The sequence below is a fragment of the Peromyscus californicus genome, unplaced genomic scaffold (genome assembly GCF_007827085.1).
Source record: "Peromyscus californicus insignis strain IS unplaced genomic scaffold, ASM782708v3 Scaffold_5__1_contigs__length_169319896, whole genome shotgun sequence".
NCBI lineage: Eukaryota > Metazoa > Chordata > Mammalia > Rodentia > Cricetidae > Peromyscus > Peromyscus californicus.
The window spans coordinates 25,807,493-25,828,152 of record NW_026294573.1 but is presented as its reverse complement, the minus strand read 5'-3'; the positions used below and the strand labels follow the sequence as shown (position 1 = coordinate 25,828,152).

General features: G+C 49.7%; 1 protein-coding gene across 6 annotated transcripts in view; it reads left to right on the top strand.

Annotated features, from left to right (window-relative positions):
• Nucleotides 1-20,660, top strand: part of Phc2 (polyhomeotic homolog 2) — a 109,310-nt gene that overhangs the window by 73,200 nt on the left and 15,450 nt on the right. For all 6 annotated transcript variants that reach the window (XM_052718820.1, XM_052718818.1, XM_052718819.1 and 3 more), the window contains 2 exons: nt 4,033-4,436; nt 4,701-4,866. In XM_052718820.1, the coding sequence (XP_052574780.1) occupies nt 4,033-4,436; nt 4,701-4,866 (570 nt within the window). The remainder of the gene's footprint in view (nt 1-4,032; nt 4,437-4,700; nt 4,867-20,660) is intronic.

The window sequence follows — 20,660 nt, the reverse complement described above, 5'->3', positions numbered from 1 at the left end:
TCTTTTAAATTAAATGAAAGTATGTCTTTTCAGCTAATAGTAAGGTATGTCTTCAATTCAAAAAGCATTCAGTCTGGCTGGAAAGATAGGGCATATGTATAAAAAAGTATTCCCCAAGACTTCATTTCACCGAAGACCCATGTGATTGAAAGTTGCACCTCAGCTGACTCTTAGAAGGAAACACGCTGTCATTCAGCTGACATCTTCACTCTGCGTCCTCACTTGAAGATGCTAAAGTTGGGGAAGTGATGAATGTTGAAGAATCCATGAAATGCATATTTAAGCAAGGCTGTGCTACCTCACAGCTAACAGAAGGAGCGTCTAAGAAAACACCGATAACGAAGGATTCTCACAAATGGAGAAAATGGGAGCCGAGCCTGATCCAAACCCCCGAAACCAGAGGTCCCTGAAGCAGAAGGAGCACATTCCAGCAAATGGAAGCGTTGCCCTGGGGCCCCAGAGGCACACAGCGGCATGCATGCCGTTTATGGCACAAGTAGGTCATTTAGGGTTACTGACGCTTAGTCCAAGAAGTTAATGAGCGAGGATGGTACAGGTGCAGGGTTCCCAGGGAGAGCACACTAGTCTGAAAGATTACACCTGTCACTCACAGTTTGGCCCTGAAGAGAACCAGTTTTGTGCGAGAAACAGACCCCACAAATGGAGTCCTGCTTTGTGGTCGTTCACTCAGTGAGCATTACTGATTAAGCATCTACTGCATTCAAGTTATCTTAGAGGAAACAAGTGGGTTACATAAATTCTGCCCACCGAGGAGATTAGTGATCTGCTAAAATAACTGATAGGCATCATATTTTACCCCATTTTAAAGATGACGGCACAGAGATCCGGGGTTAACCAGTGGCTCACACCTCGTGAGTGGCAGAGCTGGCACTCAAATCCAAGTATTTGGGCGCTAGATCTCCCTCTGACATTCAGCAGACTGCTCCTCCAAGTACAGTGCAGAGTAGATGGCCTCGGTGGCAGTCTAGAGCTAGGAAGGAGCCTGGTGGTGGTACAGCTTGGAGGAGGATACTAGGGTTCAGTCTGCCGCCCAGACCAAACGGTACCAATGCTGCACAGGGAAACAGCAAAGGTTGCTTGGTCGGATAAATAATTACAAATGAAAGATCGGTTCAGGCTACAAAGAGATACTGAATGCCAAGGCTTTGGACAACTGGACAAAGGAGAGCCCTTGCTGCTTTTGAGTCAGGGGTTGTATCTGTGCGCTGGAGAGACTCATTAGAACTCTGTCCATAAGATGGATTGCAGCAGGAAGAAACCAGAATCAGGAAGACTAAGTAGAAAGTCACTGCAATATGCTGAACCAAAGGATTTTTGACCCAGGATAATGCTTCAGTTAAACCATGGTCTTTGCTTCTTATTAACCCCAAAAGATTAATGATGCACACTTCCCCAAAATTCTTTTCCTGTTTGATGTATGAGCTCACTTACCCTTCTGAGCTTTCGTCCCAGCTTGGGCAGATACGGCATCATTTGTCCTGTAACAATTGTAGTTTCATATGAATGCCACCGATTGGAGGAAGGGTAGGATAGGAGGAGGATCACAGGACAGGGGCCAGGAGGCCAGCAGTTCCCTTTCCAAATCTCCTGCTGTGCTAGCTCTGTAACACATTGCTGCATTCATCAGCTCATCAAGAAAAAAGGTTCTCTTTGGCTCACATCTCTGTAGGTTCTAGTCCATGGTTGAACTTACTGCTTCAGGCCTGTGGTGAGGCAACAAATCATGATGGGAGCACATTGAAAAATCAAAACCACATCTCTCATAGCCAGGAACTAACTGTTCTTTGTATCTCCAAACTGGACTCTTCATGTCTTTGGGGGTTAGAACCTTTTTTTTTTCCCTCTTCATCCTTGTTTTTCCAACCTCATAAATTCTGAATTTTTTTATTCATATGCATATTTGTATGTGTGTGCGTGAGCCAGAAGTTGGTATCAGGTGTCTTTCTCAGTCACTCTTCACCTTGTGTCTGACAGATCTCTCATTTGAACCCCAAGTTTGCCAGTTTGACTAACCCTTTAGCCAGCTTGCTCCTGGAATCCCTTGTGTTCACCTCCCAAGTGCTGGGATTATAGGTGAGCTGCCACACCCACCCTAGGCCTGGTGTTTATGTGGGCACAAGGGATCCAAACTCTTGATTCTCATACTTGTGCAGCAAGCAATTCCCCCATTGAGCCATCTTCCCAGCCACAATAAGTCCTGAATTTTAAAACCATTTTCCTAATGATTTCTACCAAGATGTAGAGCTGGAAGACCTGTGGTCTCCTAGATCTGAACTCTTGCTACACTGAAACACACTGAAAGGAAGAAGCCCTTGTCTTGGGTGTCACAGCAGCAGGTGGCAAATCACCATCCATCATGCCTTCAGCTCCCCCACTCAGCTCCCCGGGCCTGGCCCCTCTCCAGCCCTCCTTCAGATGGCAGCCTCTGGAATAACTCTGGCCAGCATGTTAGCTACAGGTCATTCTAGCCATTGGAGCCTGATGGCCCCTCAGCACCGCCCAGGCTTCTTACCAAGAGTTATCTTCATGCCTGATGAACAGTCTTTTTTGGTTGTTAAACGCTGGGCTATCCAATGATTAGGAGGCGGGGCTTAGACTGGAGTCACAGACAGTTTATAATCCCCAAATGCCTGCTGGCAGTCTGTGCAGGTTCCTCCAGCCCCTCGAGCCCCTTAAATCCAGTGCATCCCCCTCAAATCCACACCGATCTCCCAGTTTCTTGGTTCCTTGCTCGCTGTCATCCACAAGAACCTGCTGGGCTGGCCCTGTCTCTCTGTCTCTGGCCACAGTGTCCAGCCCCTGAGCCCCATCTGCTTCTGCTCCTGGTGGCTCTTGTTCCGGTTCTTTCTTTATTCCCATTGGCAACCTGCTTGGAATTCCATATGGGGCTGTGATGACAGTTAGAAACTTGCATGTAAAGAGGCAAAATTGAAGAAAGAGCATACCTCCTCTAACTCACTTTGAAACCCTTATGGTTTCAGAGTCTCAGGGTTCTTTGTGAATGATAGCTTGAACCCACAATCTGTCTGTCCTTGTGTAGTTGTGTAAATGTGACTGTGAGTGTCCAGCTGTGGCCCTCTATGTCTGCCTGGCATACCTACTCACTCAGCTCTCCGGCTGAGGGAGTCACCGTGGAAGGTGGGATCTAAGTAGGATAGATTCCGCTGACCTTCTCGTATTCTGAGCTGGCCTGGATGCGGGCCAGGCAGAGGATCTGCACTCTGAACTGGATTTCCTGGGTTATTACTGTCTACAAGGCAGAAGCTAAAAACACAGCAGAAGCCACTAAAAAACAAAAAAGTAAGACCTCTGGGGTAGGATAGATGGCTCAGTCCGTAAAGTGCCATGCAAACATGAGGGGCTGATTCTGGATTCCCAGCATCCATTAAAGTGTGGGGGGTAGGGGGTTGGCGCAAGTGCTGGGGTGCTGGGGTTTAGATCCTAGCTCCAGCCCTGAGGGAGTGGAAACAAGCAGACCTCTGGAGCTCATTGAGCACCAGCCTAGCCAAACTGATGACCTCCAGTTGCAGTGAGAGACCCTGTCTCAAAAAACAACAAGGTAGAGAATGATGAAGGAAGACACCCAGCATGAATTCTGCCTCCCCACACACGATGTGCACATACTCACACCAACACACACCCACACCAACACATACCAGATGCTTACCTCAAAGAGCCAGCCTGGTTAAAACGGAAAGAAGAGAACTGGCAGCGTGTGGGAACAGGTCAGGACAACAAACTGATGTATTATGACATGTACTGCTAGGCACTAGGTTGAGTTCTGGGTAAAGGCGCCATGGTGATTGCTAAGGTAAGGTTCCTCATCTGGAGGAGAAGATCAAAAGCAGGAAGAGAGAAGCTTCCAGGCTCTGGCCAGGCCAGTCTCCCTTGTGAAAGATAATAGGGAAGAAAACAGGAGCGCCCTGGGTCTGAGAAACTGTGTTTGTGTGTGCAAGGGACATTGTAGATGAGGTTGGCCATGCCGTCTAACCTAGACTTTCCCCCCTGCAGCTTATGCTCAACTGCAGCCTCACCAGCTTCTCCCACAGTCGTCATTGAAGCACCCACAGCCTCAGTTCGTGATCCAGCAGCAGCCACAGGCACAGCAGCCACAGCCACTACGGCCTGCCCCCCAAGTCCAGTCCCAACCTCAGCTCGCCCCAGTCTCCCCAAGTCTGGCCCTACAGTCCAGCCCAGAAGACAACGCCATGCCTCTGGGCCCAGTTACACCTGCCCTGCCCCTGCAGTGCCCTACTGCCCATCTGCACAAGCCCGGAGGCAGTCAGCAATGCCACCTTCCCACACCAGACCCTGGGCCTCAGAATGGACATCCTGAGGGCGTGTCCCGTGCCCCTCAGCGAAGGTTCCAGCACACCTCTGCTGTGATTTTACAGTTGCAGCCTGCTTCTCCAGAGGTAAGTAGGCTGATATCAAGGCACAGGGAACAGTAGGGAAACCATAGCTCTGGCAGTCCTGTAGTCCTGACTCCGGGGTATTTCAGGGTAGGCTGACTGTTGAGATTGTCTCTGAATATCCCCAGGAAGAAGAGAGGGCTCTCCCTGACTTAGGGTGGCTGAATCTTTACATCTTAGCCCATTGCCCAAGCTCCACAGGGACCAGGGTAGTGTCCAAGAATGCAGAGGCGATTCTTAGACTCATGTCTGTCCTGCCCCCGACAGCCCCAGCAGTGTGCTTCTGGTGACTGGGAGGAAGTGGTGCCAGGGGAGAAGAGTGTGCCTGTGACTCGGCCAGGCCCATCCCCACACCAGCAAGCCATCATCACCGCCATGCCCGGTGGCCTGCCTGTACCCAAGACTCCCAACATCCAGCAGTGCCCAGCTCACGGTACGAAGTGTTGGAGGAAGGGGGGAAGTCAGCCTGCCCTGCCACTTCCTGGTTCCGTCTCCGTGGCATCTAGGAGGGGAGGTAAACTACCAGAAACAGAGGAAGCAGCACAGCAGCTGGGTAGCTGGAACAGAAGCGGGAGTGAGGGCCTGGGCTGGGACAAAGAACCATAACCCAGAAGATAGAAAAGCAAGAGGGTCAGAGGAGAGGACGAGTAGGGCCTGCTGCGCTCTTGCCATTAGTTTTGAATGTCGCGTATATGGGGGCCACGCTGACCACAGAGGTGTCAGCGGGAGTTCTTGAGGTTAATCACGGCCAGAGGACTGCAGAGTCTCCAAGAGAAGGGACGTGCCTCCTCGGAGAGCCGGAAGTGGGCCTGGAATAGCTCAGCTTGCAGAGAGCATCTGACGGAACTGTGCTCATCTCTGGGGTCTCCATCTGTCTCTCTGAGACCTAGGCTTCAGGACACTCTGCTGGAGCACTCTGCCCTGGTGGGAGAGTCACAGTGGTACCTCCGCCCTCTGCGGTGATCCATTTGCTGGCCTTCTTCTCTGCCAGTCTGCACAGTGATCTTGGCCTAGATCTCAGCCATTCTGAGCCAAGGGCTGCTGACAGTTGAGGGAGGCAGCTCCAGGCAGAATGCTAAGTGTGCTGAGAGGAGGGGTGGGAGAAGCAAAGGGGAAACTGGGGGAGACTTGAAGGGGGAAATGTTTGGGGGATACAAAAATATACAAGTTGGGAGAAGTTAGTCTTATATGGAGTGAGGGTAGGGTGAAGGGAAAGAGAGCCAGAGAACACAGGTAACGAACACTAGAAAATGAAAAGACGGGAGGAAGTCATCCATTCCCTTTTTGCAGGGCTTGCAAGGATGATAGACTCCTGAAAAGCAGTCCTGGGTCTGGGGTGTGGCTCTGTGGTAGAACACTTGCCTGGCGTGTGTGTGAGACCCTGGGTTCCATCCCCAACCCTGAAGAAAGGGAGGTGGGAAGCAGGAAATGGCCCGTTCTCTTATAGAATCCACTCTAATTATCAGAAACTTCCTCTTCTAAGCCAGAATCTACTGGAACTTACCATCATTGGTTGTGATCCTGTCTTACAAATTCGAGGGTCCATCTCACTGTGTTTCTAGGAACTTGTCCTGACTAGGTGGCGGGGTTGGGGGGGCATCTAAAGACCTGAGAGTTCTCTGATTTCCCCCCACGACATGTCAAGACCCCCATTCCCATATTTCCCGTCATGCTTCTCTATCTTTGTTCTACCATTTCATTGATTCTCTTAAAATCTAACTCCCTAGATTAAACACATTAATTCCAAATATCAAAACCTACCATCTCAGCTGGGCAGTGGTGGGGCACGTCTTTAACCCCAGCACTCAGGAGGCAGAGGCAGGTGAATCTCTTTGAGTTCAAGGCCAGTCTCGTCTACAGAGTAAGATCCAGAACAGCCAGGGTTGTTACACAAAGAAACCCTGTCTCAAAAAAATCAACACACACACACACACACACACACACACACACACACACACATCCTTTACCCACTCTTGGTACCCTCAGAGATAAGTATCATCATCCTCTTCATTCTAGCAGTGGGGACAAAACCAAGAAGGAGCAGCTCCAGGTTGCAGGGTGGTGAGGGGGCAGCACCCTGACTCTAGCCCAAGGGCACAGCAGCTCCCTCCCCACCTTTGGTCAGGCCACGAGGAGGCCACACCTTCATTCCACCATCCGCCAGAACAGTGCTGTTGGGTCAGAGTGTTGTGCCAACTGGATTGCAGGAAGCTGGGTTGTTTTGCTTTTTGCTTTTGAGGTTTCTTTGACAGGAGTTGCTGTCTTAATAGGTCTCCTTGGTCTCCAACTTGTACTATTTCTATTTTGAACCAAAGTACAATGACTTACATCTATTCGACGATCTTGTGTGGATTTAGCCCATAGTTCCAGAGAACAACAAATCGTTCATAAAGCCATCCTTGAACTTTCTCTGTCAACTTTACATGGCTTTCCTCCCTGAATCCTGATAATTGCCCTTGGGGGTCGGAACTTCACCATCCTCGTTTTAAAGATAGGAAACTAAGGTGCAGAGTCAAGAGCAGGGATCTCTTGCACCTGAATTCTGTTATTCATTATGCTAACTTCACCGCACAGCTTGGCCTCAGGTGAGTTCCAGGAATAAGCATTGCCCTGCTCTCTCTTCTAGAAGAATCAAACAATCTCAGGAAGAAGCAGCCTAGGTCTTTCCAGAATATGTGTTCTTTTACCAACTTGCTGATGGAAGCGCCTCATAGGATCTCTCTGAGGAGCCATGCAGTGTTTCCAGAATGCTGGTAACCAACACTCTTTGTCCAACTACAGTTATCCAACCCCTAAATCAGCTGGCATTTGCCTTCCTTTTTCTGTTTGGTCCATAAGGCTCTCAAAATTTTCTGAAATCCAAGCAAGAGCATAATCATAACATAAGCGTCCTGTTCTTGAGGTTCCCATCTTCCAAGAGAAATCATCTCGCCTTAGACAGCTGTACGTACTGCGTATGTCTGAATGTCCACTCGGGGACAAAGCCCTATAGGTTGTATGGTAAGGCCCAGAGAAATAAGGACTGCTTCCTACCATCAAGGAGCATAGTGTCTGCTGGGAAAGATGAGCACACAGGAAATTACAATGAAAGCCACAATTTGATAAGTGCCACAAAAGGCTCTTAGGTAAATGCTTTCCAAGTTACAGAGGGAAAAGGTACTGCCAAGTGGAGATTATCAGGCTAGATTTCAGAGCGGAAGTGGCATTGGTATAAAGCAGGGGTTGGCAAACTGTAGCCCTCAGGCTACATCTATTACATTGCCAGTGTTGTACAACCCCGCAAGTTAATTAACAAAATAATACTATTTCACGATGTGAGAAAATACATGAGACTCAGATGTCAGTGTTCTCAGTGCAGCTCTGTGGGAACACAGCCGCCACACTCACATATTCACTTCAGCAGCTCTCGGATTCAGCAACAGTAAGTTGGAGCAGCTGGGGCACAGACCATATGGTCCACACGGGCTAAGGTATTTCCTCTGTGGCCCCTTTCAGAAGTTTGCCAACTGCTGGTCTTTCGACCTTGAAGGATGGGTAGGACTTGGCTTGTAATGTCAAGGACAGCACCTTTCTGGCAGGACAGTGGAAGTTAAGGCGGAGGACAGAAGTGTGGCCAAACGCCGGACAGAAACTGAGTGTTCAGTCCCTTGTCAATCTTCCTTTTTAAAACCAAACGTGTGAGGGAAAGGGGAATGTGAATTCTACGGCAAGGTTTGAAAGTTTGGAAAGTAAAGGAGAAAGAGGAGGAATGGGAAGCAAAAAAGGGAGAGAGGCATGCAGGAGAGAAAACATGGACCAAGCGAAGCTGGAGCAGAGGAAAAGACGGTGTGGTGGAGGAGGTATGACGGTGTGGTGGAGGAGGTATGAGTGAAGAAAATCAATGGCTGGGAATGGGGAGTCATTGTGTCCATCCAGCAGTTACTCTACGGGATGGTGCCACTCTCATGGTCCGTGTACCGCCAGCGCTCCTAGCCTGCTTGCTGCATGAAGGTGCCTCGGCAGGACAGTTCAAGTTAAAACAATGTGTTTGGGAAAGAAAACTAACATTTATTGGGCTCCCACTGTGCACCAGGCACCGCAGGCAATTTGTAAATCAGTTAACCCTCACATTAAACCTGGCGGTAGGGATTACGCCTTTTATGGAGGTAGGACTGGGTCCCTTTGGTCATTACTTCACCTCTGATCCTGGCTCCCAGTGGGGAGGATAATGACCACTTGGAGGGTTATTGTGGACAATAAGGGAGAGGGTGCGTGCACTTCGCCCTGACACGCACTAACCCTCAATCATTAAGACTCGCCTCCGAGACCCCACAGTGAGCCACCGGGGCGGGGGTCACAGGCCACCGGTCCCCAGGGGCCCCGCGCCCGACGCCTCCGAGCCTTCCGGAGGACGCGGGGCGGGGCTCGGGCGCACAAAGGAAGCGCGCGGGCCGCGTCGGCCGCCGCCCCGCCCCGCGCCGCCTCGCCCCGCCCCCGCCCCGCCCCGGCGGAGGCGGCCCGGGAGCCGGCCCGGACGCGCCGCATTGTCTCCGCGGCGTCGCAGCCCTCGAGCGCTCGCCGCAACCCGGTCGCCACTCGCCCGCCCGTCCGGCCCCGCGCCCCGCGCTCTTTGTCCAGGCCGCCGGGCCCTGCGGTCGGATGCGCCGCGGCAGCCCCGGGCCCCGGCTCGGAGGCTCCCGGCGCAGAGGACGCGGCCCGCCCGGGCCCCCGCTCCAGGCGGCGCCGGGCCGAGGGGCTGCGTAGGCCCCGCCCGGTCAGGCCCGGCCGGGCCCCGGACAGGTCAGTGCTGCCGCGGGGAGGGATCGTGCCGTGCCAGGAACGGGCGCCGCCCTGGGCCTCGCGGAGGCCTGTGGGCCGCGCCGCCTCGCTCGGCCTCCGGGGAGGGCCCGAGCCGCCTCCGCTCCCGGTCCCGCCGGCCTCTGCTCCCGCTCTGGGCCTCCCGATCCCCGGGTTCCGCGGGGACTTGTATTGATGGGAAAGGACAAGTTGTTTTGTAGCTGTCCTCTTCCATTTTTAGAAAAGCGTTTTCTCGCCTTCCCATGCCAAACGAAGGTATGCTGCATCTGCGGGCTCCTTACGTTAAATCCGGAATCTGTGAGCGTCTGTTTAAATTGACGTCCAGAGAGAGGGAGGTAATGTGCACGGCCAGGATGCGAACCCGTGAAGTTGCCGCCAGAACGCCTAAGCCCCGACTCCTTGTCAGGTGCCAGTTTGTGCCAGTGAGACCCTCCCGCCCCTTGGCTACCGAAGGTTTCTAGCTTAATACTAACAGTTCCCATCAACTTTCCTTCCCCACGCCAGACCTAGTCAGCCTACCTTCGGCGCTATCTGCTGGGCTCTTCTTATTCATGCTTTACAAATCAATGACAGCTTTCCCCCTCTGACTTTTCCCATCCTTGATCCTTAATCCCTCCATTAGCATATTTGACCCTGAGGATCTCTTGTGAAGTACCGACCCGAATCTTCCCTGTGTCCGCAATGTTCCTGGGATGGCCCTAGTTTAAACTGTTCCATCTCATTGCCAGCCTGAGCTCTCAGTTTCGGATTTGGAAAGTAATGTCACTTTCACTGTACCAGACCCCACTGTCCTGGCCTTTTCCAGCCATTTGGCCCTGGGGCATTACTGGATAATCCAATTATCATTCACCTGGGATTTTTCTAACCCCTCCTGAGTCAACCCAAATGTTAGAACTGCTAGGATTTCTAGGTCAGTGTGAACATTACAAGCTAATGAAGCAAGGGAATTGTTCCTTGCTCTTGTATTTCTGCACACACACACACACACACACACACACACACACACACACACACACGCTCACTCCCCATTTTCCCCAGCTTTTATTCCCACAGAGAGCTGCAGTCCTGTGGCACTACCTGTTGGCTAGTGTTTCGATTTGGGTCACCAGGAGTGTAGGGAGTCCCCACCACTTTGCCTGGAAAATAGAAAGTAGTTTATTAGCATCCTAGTCATCAGGACAAGAGATTTCATCTTAAATCTTCTGACAGCCCCACAGCTGAGCAGCTCTGGTCTTGTTCAGTTCAATTTAGTGCATTTACCAGGCCCCTGCTTTATGTAAAACACTTGTGTTGGGCCTCACATCCAGCTAGCCCCCAGCACCCAGGTGGTTTTGCAATCTTCACAGTTTTATCCCCTGTTCATTTCTGCTCCTAAGTGCCAGCCTCAGCGAGGTGGGGATGGCTTGGCGTCTTCTCGGGGAGGCTTGTTTCCCGAGGGTCCAGCAGATGGGGAGTGGTGCTCTTTTGGCACTGGCTCTGTCCTGGCACTGTAACGTGAGTTCTGCTTCCCTGCTCACCCAAGATGTTTCCAGGCTTGCCTTTATAGACCACAGAGAACAGATGTCTTTTTTCCCCTGAAGCCTTAAGCTTGGGTAGTTTCTTAGTCCACTGTGCTGTGGTTCTCGAGGGGGCTTAGGAACACCTCTCGTTTGCATCCCTCCTCCCCTCAAGTGGCTGTGGGCATTTAATGTTGGTATTTTATCCCGTAGCTGCCTCTAGCCCTTTGCACTTTCCTGGGCGTTTGTTTATGGCATTGGTACAGGAACCATGCCATGGCCTTAGGCCCTTTCCACTTTCCCCTATGCCCTGATTTAGTTTTTAATTTAACTCTGCCAAGTGGGCTTTGTACATGCCCTTTCCTTCCCTAGCAGTGAAGAGGAAAATGCCAGCCTCTTCCTTCTGTGGCAGAAACAGTTTTCTGGCTGCAGGTCTCCAGACAGTTCTCTGGGTGCTCTGCACCCCCCCTGGGGAGGAGACAACCTCTTAGGAAGGTGTTTTGTTCTAAGTGTGCCATTGACTGAATCTAAGCTGAGATCACCCTTTCTGCCAAGAGACCACTTCCCCCCAGCTCTGACCTGTGCTGCCGATTTGCTCTGGCTCAGCCCCAGAATCCACTCTTTTTCAGACCACATCCTCTTTCCTGCCTTACTCATTTCCTGTGTCTCAGGCTTTGGATCTTTTAGTTTTGATTTTTGGAGGCAGAGGGAATAAATTTGGAGAGGGATAGAGGGAAGAGATGAGCTTAAATTTTGAAGTGTTCTTGTCTCTAGCCATACATGCTCGCTCTCGTTCATCTGCCTTCCTGAGGTTGTCTGTTTTAGGGAAACACAGAGGAAACAATTGCTAGGAATTAGGAGTTTTTACCTGTGTCACAGGGGAATCACTTTTCTGTCTTTTCCTGTTGTGAATGTGTATAAAGAGGTGGCCTGGCTGCATATGCCTTCTAGGTCTGCTTCCTTGCCCAGCAGAGCTCACCTGTCTCCTGTCAGTCCTCCCAGCCAAAATGAAGTTACAAACCAGGGAACAGGGTGAGGATTCTGGACCTGTTCCACATGACTATGAAAGCAGCACATGCTTTTCGCTTCTTGAGTGAATCAGTTTGTACTGAAGCTCTTCCAGCTGTCCAGTATTTAATCTCCAGGCATTTGGTCCCACACAGAGAGAGAATTCTTTCCTGAGTGAGAGTAAGGAGCCATCTTAAATGGCAGTTCCTTCCTCTGTCTTACGCCTCTTGGTGATGGGATGACACAGTAGTTGGAAAAATCTCAAAAAAGCGATGTTCCTTGGTACTCCTTAGGAGACTGTCTTGAGCGAGGACCAGTGTGAGCCTTCCCCTCCTGTGGGATAGCGAGGTGCTCTGAGCACTCTGGTCATGCCTTTGTATTAACAACAGAAACCTCTCACCATGATTGAGTGCTCAGAGCTGGCCTCCCCTCAAGGTAGAAGCCTGGAAGCACACAGATTTATGATTTAACTGTTGGTGTGGAATGGTACAAACGACAGCATGAGTCACCATTTGAAAAGGCTGATAGCATGCTTTCTGTTAAAAAAAAATGTGGCACTTCGGATAAATTTAATCTACACATTAAATAGATGTAGGTTTCATTTTAAGAATTGACATTTAAGTTTTTCATTTTGAGTTCCTAGCTACATCAGAATACTGGTTTGGTGTTTGTAAAGATACTCAGAGACAAACCATCTTTAATTTACTTCATATCATAGATACTTGAGGAATTGCTAGGCAAATAGCCTTTTGCCTAAGACAATATTTTTAATTTTAGACTTTCCTCTCTTATTAGTAACAAAATGGAATATAACTGACATGATCAAGAAATGAGCTACTTTTTAGACATGTTTAGATTTTAATTTTCTCTGTATGAGTGTTGTGCCTGTGTGTATAGTCACCACATACATTCCTGGTGCTCATAGTGGCCCATAAAAAGGGCATCAGATCCCCTGGAACTAGAGTTAGACCATTGTGAGTTGCCATGTGGGTTCTGAGAGCCAAACCTGGGTCCCCTGCAGGAACAAGTGCTCTTAACCAGTGACCCATCTCTCCAGCCCCTCCAATGTCCTGTTCTTACAGTTGACTAAGCATCACGTAATATGAAATTATTAGGGGAGGTGTGTGTGTGTGTAGATGTTCATGTGTATGTGTGTGTGTTTGTCTTCCTTTATCATGCTCCTCCTTATTTTTTGACACAGATTCTCTCACTGAACCTGAAGGTCACTGATTGGCTGGATTAGTTGGTGAGGAAGCCCTAAAGATTCTCCTCCTGGCCCTACCCCTTAGCACTGGGGATATCGGCATGTACTGCCACGGCTGGTCATTTACATGGGTGCTGGGGATCTGAATCATCGATCAAGTACTTCACAGACTGAGCCGTCTCCTCAGAATTATTAGTTTTAGAAAATAGGAGTATAGCCAGAAACAACATAATTTAAATAATTCTCACTTCAGGATTCATTATAACACTACATAGGCCCCTTTGTAAACTTTGTAACCCACCCTCCCAGATTATGGTAGTTAGTGAAAGGGCATGTGGTTTCCCTGTCTTTCAATTGCCAAGTATTTGAGTTCAAATGAGCCCAAAGACAACATTGTTTCTACATCTGCTAAAGAAGTAGTTGATGCTAAGTGCAGCTTGCCAGTGTTTGAGATGAATCCAGATATCAGAGAGGCCGGGTTTCCTATCTCAACGTTCTTTAAAACATACTTATGGTCAAATGTTAGGAAAAGATGACATCAATGCTCCTCAGTAGATTGGGGGACCAGGCCTGCTGCCGTGTTAGAACCCTCAGCAAGAAAACCAAGGTTCATGACCACTGAGAATTGTGTTCAGAGCACCGGCTGCACAGCTCTCATGCCTCACACACTGCATATTATTCCTGGTTACTGATACCTTCAGGATATCTTAACCATCTGTATGTGGCCCAGAGCTACACAGCTGTATTAACATTTGCAACAACCAAAGCAAGTGACAGTCTGAAATAATGTGAAGCAAAGGAATTTTTTAAAAGTGAATTTGCCCCATTTTTCCAGACATGCAGTTGTCAGTACTTAGCTATTAGTGATTGGTAGCAAGTAAGATGATTGAAAGCTTAGGCAGCAGCAAAACTAAATAACTAAATAGATACAAATTTAAAAATGTGAGATGCTCTGCCAAGCCTGACCACCAGAGTTCTGTCCCAGGATCCACATGGACAGAAAGAGAGACCTGACTCTCGTGTCTGTATGTACACCGCTCTGTCATACGATTAGCTAAACACTAGAGAGAGGAGTGCTTCCTGAGAGAGGACACCATCAGTGTTGATTGTAGAAGGGATAACATCTGGACCGTTACGTGGGCAGGACAGCTGAGGCTGCTGCCGCCACTTCCCACTCGGCTCCCACTTATGTTACCTTCGATGGTCCTACAGTTAGTAGCCAAAAATAACAAAGTTGGTGTATTCGGGGCCATGATTGTCTTTCCTTATTACCAACCTGAAGATAATTAGAACATTTACTAAATATTTCAAGATTTCTTTTGTAAGTGGAATTTTAAAAATCTATCTTCCATGAGTTTATTTTTAGCATTTTAAACTGATTTCACCTCACAGGTGAAACCACTTCCTGGCTTTGTAAGTGTCACGTTTATATCCCTAGGTAGGGGTTCTTCCTTTAATGACTCAGAAAACCTTCCCTTGGTTTCCGGGGTTCTTCTGTGCTGTCTGCTGATGATTCTTAGCCTCTTTAGGAAAGATGCCATAGAAGGGGATCCGGTGTTTGTCTCCTTGGCTTTGGGTTATAATCTTGGTGACGTGAATCACTTGGCTTGCCCTGAGGAGCAGACATGTCTGCTGTGTTACAGTCACTTCAAAGCAGAGGTAACTAACAACTCTTCTGAAGACTGACCTCAGGTGTACAAAGACAAGGACAGGGTACACCCTCAGTAGACACAGCATGGGGAGCAGGAACAAGGCCTCAGTCTGGCCTCTGGGACTGGGTGTGGTCAGGTTTAGTGAGAGTGAGGCCAGGGCCACTTCTGAGAGTTGTGCTTCGTGATGTTATACACGTCACAGTTGAGGAGGCTGAGGCCTAGTGTAATCTGCTGGCACCACAGGGTAGGATTTAAGCCCAGTATCTTTCTGCTTCTCCATTTACTCAAAACCAGCATTTCCCACAAACTTAAACTTACTGTAATTTAAAGACAGAGAAACTGAGACTCAGTGAACACCTTGTGCCTGAGGTTATCACAGGCTGAATGAGCTCAGGCTTGACCCAGAACTGACATTCATTCTGCCCAGCCACCCTTGCTCTCTTCCTCCCGGGACTTGGGATATCTCTGTAGAGCTTCTCCCTTGGTGTCTTAGTATCTGCCAGAGCACTGTGCTGGAGACAAGCTGGGAGTCCTCAAGCTGGGCATTGGACACCATCCTGTGACAGACCTCCATCGTCAGTGTTAAGCAGAACAGACAAGACAGCCAGGACTAACTAGCATCCCTGGTGTTCTGGCCTGCTGGAAGTCACTTTGCGGTCCCACAGAAGCTGATGGACCACCACAGCAACCTCTTACATCTGACCTCAGCCCATTATGGCACTCAGCCTGCGGCCTAGGAAGCAGTTCAGGGCTCTGGGTGGCAATCCCCCACCGCTTCCTTGTCCTCAGCTGCATGGTGGAGGTGGCTGTCGCCTGCACCGATTGCTTCCCTCCTAGCTCTGGGTGACAGCTTGGAAGACAGCCAGCTGTTTACAGTTCCACTTCTGTGCACTCTAGCCTGTGATTTGGGGTGAATCAGACAGGCCCTCTCTGCCTGTCCTGAGAGATGATGGCCTGAAAGTCGGCTGTATAGCAGCGGCTGCCAGGAGGGAGGGTTTGGCCCTCCAGCTAAGGCTGTAGATAGAGATATTCAGCTCTTACCTGGAATACTGAGATGCTCATCTGCCCTCCTGGCCTGCTAACCTAGCCTCAATGAGGTCATCCTGAAGTGGCACTCAGGCTGGCTTGAGGTCACCTGACTCAGCTACTTTCCCATCCTGCTGGCCAGCTCCCTCCTCCACAGAGAACCTGGGTGTGGATCCAGAGTCTTGCCTGTGTGCCTGTAAAGCTCCCTGCTGTGCAGGCTGAGTGGTCAAGTCATCCTCTGTCATCACTATTCCTTCCCAGGTGCCCGAGAACAGCTGCAGCTGGCCCAGCTGAGGAAGGTGCTCTGAGGGGCAGGCTAGTGCCAGAGCCATAGCTTGTGGCCTCCGGGCAACAGGTCTCTGTCTCGCAGCTCTGCCCTTAAAGAACTGAAAAGCTTACAGGCAGTGGTTCCTCCAGGACTCAGGGGCCTGTGTGGGAAGGAGCCTGCAATTTACTCCCCACTAAGAGCTCCTTTGGTGTATGTTCTAGAAGATACCGTCTTCCAAATAGCATTCACTCTTACTTGAATTCTAGAAAGCACACCTGTAAAGTGTGCAGTCTGCATGGGAGATGCATGTGTGGTCATTGTCTAAATTTAGTGTAAAAATTTGTGGGAGAAATGACTCATCCTGAATTGTAAGTGTGGGAAATGTGGTATTGAATAATGGTGTGCTAGGCCTATTGAAAGAGCATGCACTGCTTCCCTTTTGGCATCTTGGAATATTGACTGTAGCTCCTGGATCCTGTAACCACGTTCCTTTTCTTATTAGTTCAAGACTCCCATCTGGGAATCACTCACCTAGATCATTGCCAGTTCCCAAACCTCATGTCCCAGACCACACATGCTGCCTCTGCTTCTGTGTCCCGGAACGGAGGACACATTTCCTGCCACCTCCCTCAACTGCCCTCATGCTGTTCCCAGCCAGTCAGAGCACAGCCCTCCCCACCCTGCCTGCTCCACTGAGGCAGCCCACTCCAGGGAAACTAAAACCACTGTGTTCTGCCCAACTTTCTTTCATGACCTGGGATGTATTTGCTACTCTTCTTGGTGCTGTGGCAGAGTACATGACAGAAGCAGACTAAGGGAAGAAGGATACGGTCCACCGTGATGGAGAGGCACGGTGGTGGGAGCTGGAAGTTTAGGATGCCATCCACCATGATGGAGGGGCACGGTTGTGGGAGCTGGAAGTTTAGTATGCCATCCACCATGATGGAGGGGCACGGTGGTGGGAGCTGGAAGTTTAGGATGCCATCCACCATGATGGGGGGGCACGGTTGTGGGAGCTGGAAGTTTAGGATGCCATCCACCATGATGGAGGGGCACGGTGGTGAGAGCTGGAAGCCTCTGGTCACATTGTGTCCACAGTCAGGAAGCAGAGAGCTGAATTCAGTGTTAAACTCACTTTCTCCTTTTTAATTTAGTTTAGGCCCCTAGCTCATGGAATGGTGCCAACCCACATTCAGGGTGGGTCTTCCCACCGCCATCAAACCTCTCTGGAAACATGCTCACAGATGAGTCCACCTAGGAGACATGTTTCATAGGTGACTATAAATCCTCTCATGTTGACAAGATTAGCCCTCAATCCTGAAGACAAGTTGCCTCATGCCTTAGGCTCAGGGTCCCTTCACCTGGATCTGGTCCCCTCCCACCCACCATACCTGGCCCCTAAGCAGTGTCGAAAGGGTCTGCTTACCTGAGCATAGCGACTGGCTCACGGCCAAGTCTAAATGGATGTAGCCACACTTGCATCTTAAAGAACATTCTCCCCATGAATCTCTTTGTGAAGAGTGCCTGGACTGAGCTCCAGCCCACCCCCTCCACCATTGCCCTTCTTCGGCTCTCTCCTGGGAAGGGACACCTCCCTCACTTTCACAGTACCACTGATTTCTTTGGGGGTCCAGATATAACTAAAGAGATTAGGAAGGATGGCCCCATACCTTTCCACAGGCCTAGCCAGTCTGCCTTTCCTCTCTGTAAGGTGACCTGCTGCTGGACTAGGTGTGGCCTCCTGCTGTCCCCTGGGTACAGTTCCAGAGGCCTTGGCAGGAGCTTCACTCATTCTCAAACAGGCTGAGCTGAAGCCGAAGCTTGAGTGCAGTGCCGAGCCTGGAGCCGGTGCTGTGACGGGTGATCTTGTGTTGATATTTGCCGAGCCGTGTTATCAATTGCTGTTTCCTTAAATTCTCTGTCCATTTCATTAGCTTATTCTCATACTGTAACCAGCCAGAGCATCCAGTGTCAACCTCTGGTTTACACACATGCACACACACGCACACTCAAACCTTCCACATTCCCGAATAACAGATGGTTTATTTGTCATCTGTACATAGGAAGAATTTGGTTCTGAACTGACCAGGCTTATCAAGACTGGATGAGCCTGGTCTCTCTCCAACTGACTGGAAAGTGTCTTTCTAGGAGCCCCCCTGCCTTTCTTTGCCTCTGGAGGTCATCCTGCCTTGCCAAGTTTCTGGATCCAGCTTGGTGCACTAACTCTTCTCTGCTGAGGAAATCCTCCACGGTGACAGTGAAATTGGGTTAAGAATGGCAGCTGTCATTTAAGGGCAGGTCCACGGAAATGCCACTTACACAGTAGACACCAGCTGTGCTACTCCAGCTGTGCTACTCCTTGTCACAGCCCCAGGGAGTTTTCAGTCTCACCTGTGGCAGATCTCTCTATAGTACTAAGGAGACCTATATTGTTTATGGTGATGACAAAGACTTGAGTTTATCATTTATTTTTATTTTTTTATGTTTATAATTCATTGCAGTTTTATAGGCCTTAAGCGTGTGTCATATTTTGGATATTGGGTTAGCCCCTATGGGCAGAGAGATGACTGGGTCACAGCCCTGCCTTGGAACAGGGCCCACTGGGCAGGCCTTCCCTTTTTTTTTTTTTTCCTTCTTGCAGAAGAGCTGTTTCTGTCAGAGCCTGTGGATGAGATCAGCAGTGAGCAGCAGTCTGGTGGCTGATCATATACTTAGTAAGACTGTGGCACATTCTCGTGGTCCATCTGTGGTCATCTTAGAGGAGTTCCAGCCTGCCTCTTCCCAGCACAGCTTGGTCCCTTTCCTCCCTCCTCCAACCCCTGGAGCTGGATGAGCACCCACCATTCTGTGAGGTGCTAACTGTCGGAGGGCATCTGAGACCTGTGGGAATCCCTCTAGCTGGGGAGCACTGAGGAACTGAATTCCAAAGACAGGGTTTCTTTGTCTCTTTTCTTTGCCTCAGGCCAGCAGGGCGGGTTCCTGCAAGTTTCACTGTCAAAGCAGCTTTCCCCCAAACAGGCTGCAAAGCAGTCTGGGAGAGTGGAAAGCAGATTAAATTAATCTCCGTGTGCTGAGCGTAGCGGGGGGTGAGACCGATTGGTCCTTCCAGAAATAGCCCGAACTCTTTACTAAAGCAGGTGATGAACTCTAGGGCTTGGTGATGGTGGCAAAGCCAGCCAGACAGCTGTGAGCACCCTCCTCTGCCCTGGGATTCTGTCTCCTCCTATTGTCTGTCCCAGGGTGATGACGGAGACTAGCACTTCTGGTGTCAGCGTGAAGGAGATGATTTGTCTGTCTTCTCATCATAAGATCTTAAAAAAAAGAAAAGAAAAAAAAAGGCTGAAGATATCAGAGTCCTTGCTTCCCATTGGTGAGCACTGATTTGTAACCTCTGATGAAAGCCTGAAGACTGCCACCTCTGTCCGACAGCGTCCATCCACAGCACAGGCCAAAAACAGGAAGGAAGGGGTTGGAGCCGGGGACATTGCAATTGAGCAGGGCTAGAAAGAACCCACAGAAGGGGATGGTGTCAGGAGCAGTTTGGAGATGAGTGTCAGTGACCGATGGGAGGTGGCAGTATCCCAGAATGGTAAGGAGAATGGATTTCTTCCAGTTTAATTCCATAATAAGTACCTGAGGCATCGTAAATCACACGCTTCTTCAGCCTGCGCTCAGGCAGGACTGTGGCTGTTCAGAAGCAAACAGTAGCCAGGTGTGGTGGTGCACAGCTGTGAGCCCAGCACTAGGAGGCTAGAAGAGCAGAGTAGGGCCAAGACAGGAGGGTTTCAAGTGTAAGGCTGGCCATGGCAACTGGTGAGACCCTTGTCCCTAGATGGAGAGACAGAGAGGAACCAAAACTCACTCTCTGAGATGCACATGTGATAGGCGCGTTAAGGTAGGTCCCATAGAACAGGCTTAGAGGACCAGGATTGGCATGGTCCACTCGCTAGGCCTTGCTGAGCCTGTGTTTGCTCAGTGTACATGTCCAATTAGACTCGGCCTCCGGTCTTAAGGAACATAGCCAGGATTAATGGCAGAAATTAGCAGGAAGACAGACTTGGGGCTCATTCTAAGGAAGAACTTTGCAATTATACTCCCCAAGGTAGCAGTAAGTACCTCAGAATTAGTTCCTCTGTTGCTAGAAGCATTCAGACAGCCATGCTAGAAGTCACTGGATGGGGTACTGTAGAGGCTGCCGGAGCGTTGGTAGAGACTGCCGGAGCGTTGGTAGAGACTGCCGGAGCGTTGGTAGAGACTGCCGGAGCGTTGGTAGAGACTGGAGCTGATCTTGTGCTGTGACCCACAGTGTGTTCAGATCCTCAGGGACTGTCTCACTGGGCTTTAGTTAGGAGGCATCAGCCATTATCTAAATGTAGTGTTCAGCTTTCATTGTAAGCTTTATATGTGAACAATATTTATCCACCATTTTAAATAAAATCTATATTTATTTCTGTGTATATTCAAAATATTAGAAAATAAAAGCAAGGCAAATGGAATAAACATAGACGTGAAAATTTAAAAGAGAAACTTAGTTTGATCGCTTGTGCCATTAGCTCGATCATGGCTATGCTAGATTGTAAAAAAAAAATTTCAATTTCTGAACACTTTTACTGAAAAAAAGACGAATTCCAAAGGGAGGATTTCCAGCCAGGGTGGCGCACACCTTTAATCCCAATACTTGGGAGGCAGAGGCTGGCAGATCTCTGTGAGTTTGAGACCAGGCCTGGTCTCCAGAGTGAGTTCCAGGACAGCCAGGTCTGTTACACAGAGAGACCC